This window comes from Oncorhynchus tshawytscha, linkage group LG13, assembly GCF_018296145.1.
Source record: "Oncorhynchus tshawytscha isolate Ot180627B linkage group LG13, Otsh_v2.0, whole genome shotgun sequence".
Classification (NCBI taxonomy): Eukaryota; Metazoa; Chordata; class Actinopteri; order Salmoniformes; family Salmonidae; genus Oncorhynchus; species Oncorhynchus tshawytscha.
Window position 1 is genome coordinate 80,984,041 of NC_056441.1, and position 3,460 is coordinate 80,987,500.

Consider the following 3,460-nt stretch of genomic DNA (forward strand, 5'->3'; position numbering starts at 1 on the left):
CACACACACAGTGTGACAGAGAGGGAGGTGAAGTATTGCTGACGACAGTGGTAATCCCAGTAAGCTCTCTGCTAACGTTTTGGCTCTTCCTCCCTCTCTGTCTGTCTCATATCTCTTCCTCTTCTGTCTCCCTTCCTCCCTTCTTCTTTCTCTCGTCCTTTCTCCCTGCCTCTTTCTCTCTTTTTCTACTCGTATTAAAGTGGTTTGAAGATTAAAGCCACTCATCTCCTCCTTTTAAAGAGATATTAACCTTAGACACACACATTCAAACACACACACGCACACTCACACACATTAGTAAACTGTAGCAAATGTCTTTATCCTCTATTTCTGGTATTTCCTTCAAAACTCTTTCACATCCCTCTCTCCATCTCATCCCTCTCTCCATCTCATCGCTCTCTCTCACCATCCCTCTCTCCATCTCATCCCTCTCTCCATCTCATCGCTCTCTCTCATCATCCCTCTCTCTCAGCATCTCTCTCTCTCACCATCCCTCTCTCTATCTCATCCTCTCTCCATCTCATTGCTCTCTCTCTCCATCCTCTCTCCATCTCATCTCTCTCTCCATCTCATCGCTCTCTCTCTCCATCTCTCTCATCTCATCCTCTCTCCATCTCATCGATCTCTCTCTCACCATCCTCTCTCTCACATCCCTCACTCTCTCATCCCTCTCTCTCCACCCATCCCTCTCTCCTCTAGGAGGAGCGAGTCTCTCCATCTCATCCAGTCATGCTGGGCAGTGAGGTGTCCTCTCTCTGTGTCCCTGTGGTCAGCAGAGCCACTGGCCAGGTGGTGGCACTAGCCTGCGCCTTCAACAAACAGGGAGGACAGAGGTGTCTCATCACCCACACACAAACATCCAGTGCATTGTAATAGACCTCTGTGTTCCAGAAACATCCATCTCCAGTGGCAGATGACCAAAGAGAACATGGTCGTCACCCTCAAGTGTGTGTGCGTGTCGTTTGTGTGTGTGTGTGTGTCAGACCCTGCTCCCATTAATCCCTCTGTGTGTGTCTGTGTTCTCCGTAGAGCTCTGGCCCCTACAACATGAGCTTCAAACTTGCCCTGATACCCACACACACCACACTCTCCATCCTCTCTCCAACCTCTCTCTCATCTATCTCTCTCATCATCCCTCTCTCTCATCATCCCTCTCTCTCATCATCCCTCTCTCAAACATCCCTCTCATCCCTCTCTCCCACCTCCCTCTCATCCCTCTCTCCCACCTCCCTGCCTCTTCTCCCTCGATGATGTTGGTGTGGTAGGGCTGGACTAATAATTAACCCCTCTAGTGCTGAAATACTGATGCTTTCCTTGTCTCCCTGCTAGTTTATTGATTTGTTCATGTCACTGATTGGCTGGAGGGTTCATTCACCTGGTGTCCCAGGTCTGAATCAGTCCCTTGTTAGTAAGAGAGAATTGAGACAGTAAAGAAATCCAATAGCACCTAAATTCAACCTGTCATAATTGAGTCCATCCCTCATCCCCCTCCATCCCTCATTCCCTCCATCCCTCATTCCCTCCACCCCCCTCCATCCCTCCATCCTCATCCCCCTCCATCCCTCATCTACCTCCATCCCTCATCCCCCTCCATCCCTCCATTCCTCATCCCCTCCATCCCTCATCTACCTCCATCCCTCATCCCCCTCCATCCCTCATCCCCCTCCATCCCTCCATCCCTCATCTATCCTTTATTCCATCCCTCATCTTTCCCTCCATCCCTCCATTCCTTATCCCCCTCCATCCTCATCCCCCTCCATCCCTCCATCCCTCATCCCCTCCATCCTCATCCCTCCATCCCTCATCCCCCTCCATCCTCATCCCCTCCATCCCTCATTCCCTCCATCCCTCCATCCTCATTCCCTCCACCCCCCTCCATCCCTCATCTCCCTCCATCCCTCATCTACCTCCATCCCTCATCCCCCTCCATCCCTCCATCCCTCATCCCCCTCCATCCCTCCATCCCTCATCCCCCATCCATCCCTCATTCATTCCTCCATCCCTCCATCCCTCCCCCCCCTCCATCCCTCATCCCCCTCCATCCCTCATTTACCTCCATCCCTCATCCCCCTCCATCCCTCCATTCCTCATCCCCTCCATCCCTCATCTACCTCCATCCCTCCATCCCTTATCCCCCTCCATCCCTCCATCCCTCATCCCCCTCCATCCCTCATCCCCTCCATCCCTCATCCCCCTCCATCCCTCCATCCTTCATCCCCCTCCATCCTCATCCCCCCATCCCTCCATCCCTCATCTCATCCTCCATCCCTCCATCCCTCCATCCCTCCATCCCTCCATCCCTCATCTACCTCCATCCTCATCTACCTCCATCCCCCATTCCACATCCCCTCCATCCCTCATCTACCTCCGTCCCTCATCTACCTTATCCCTCCATCCCTCATCTACCTCCATCCCTCCATCCTCATCCCCTTCCATCCCTCCATCCTTCATTCCCTCATCCCTCATCTACCTCCATCCCTCCATCCCTCATATCCCTCCATCCCTCATCGATCCCCATCCCCTCCATCCCTCATCCCTCATCCCTCCATCATCCTCATCTACCTCCATCCCTCCATCCCTCATCTACCTCCATCCCTCATTCCCTCCATCCCTCATCCCCCTCCATCCATCTTTCACCTCAGTTGTCATGACATAGCCCCCTTGCTACTCCCTTTATTTCTCTCTCACTTTCCTCTTTCCTCGACATAACAATTATTTATTTTTTTCAATTGGAAGGGTTTTATTGGCATGGGAAACATATGTTAACATTGCCAAAGCAAGTGAACTAGATAATAAACAAAAGTGAAATAAACAATAAATGAACAGTTAACATTACACTCACAAGTTTGAAAAGAATAGACACATTTCAAATGCCATATCTCTATCTCTCACACTCATCCCTCTCCACCTCTATTGACTCCATCTGTCTCTCCTTCTACCCGCTCCCTCTCTCATCTCCTTCCCGGTTCTATCCTCCTATCACATAGCACATGCAATATGTTCTGCCAGACAGATATCTGATGCCTCCAGATTTAGAGTAACCTGCATTCCAGTGAGCCTATTGGTTCTTTGTGCCAACAAGCCAATCCGGGCCTAGCGCCAGCCTGCTGTCAGAAACAGCCCTGACTCAGAGGTGGTGATTGAGGGATCAGGGAATAGTTTTCCTAATTATGTGACCTGGCCTGAAAAAATCTCCTTTATAAACAAGTCCTCTAGTCTAGAATGATCACAGTCTTTCATGTGTATTGACATTCTGCTGGTCTCTCCTCTATAGTGATCAGTGGTAAAGGTGTTGCCATCTGCAGGCAGATCTGATATTAATATAACAGCATAGGTTTTATCTCTGTCCATCTGGCCTGTTTAAACACATATTTAATGCCCCTGATTGTTCTGATGATCAGTCAATATAATAATGTTTCATTTTGGACATAAATGTGTTCTCTCTGTGCAGACACACGGA

The 3,460-nt window shown here is 50.1% G+C and overlaps 1 protein-coding gene across 1 annotated transcript in view; it reads left to right on the forward strand.

Moving 5' to 3' along the window:
- Positions 1-729: 729 nt before the first annotated feature.
- LOC112237648 (cGMP-dependent 3',5'-cyclic phosphodiesterase-like) overlaps positions 730-3,460 on the forward strand; it is a 92,440-nt gene continuing 89,709 nt past the window's right edge. Inside the window, exon 1 of the mRNA XM_042294968.1 lies at positions 730-833. Coding sequence (XP_042150902.1) covers positions 730-833 — 104 coding nt within the window. The remainder of the gene's footprint in view (positions 834-3,460) is intronic.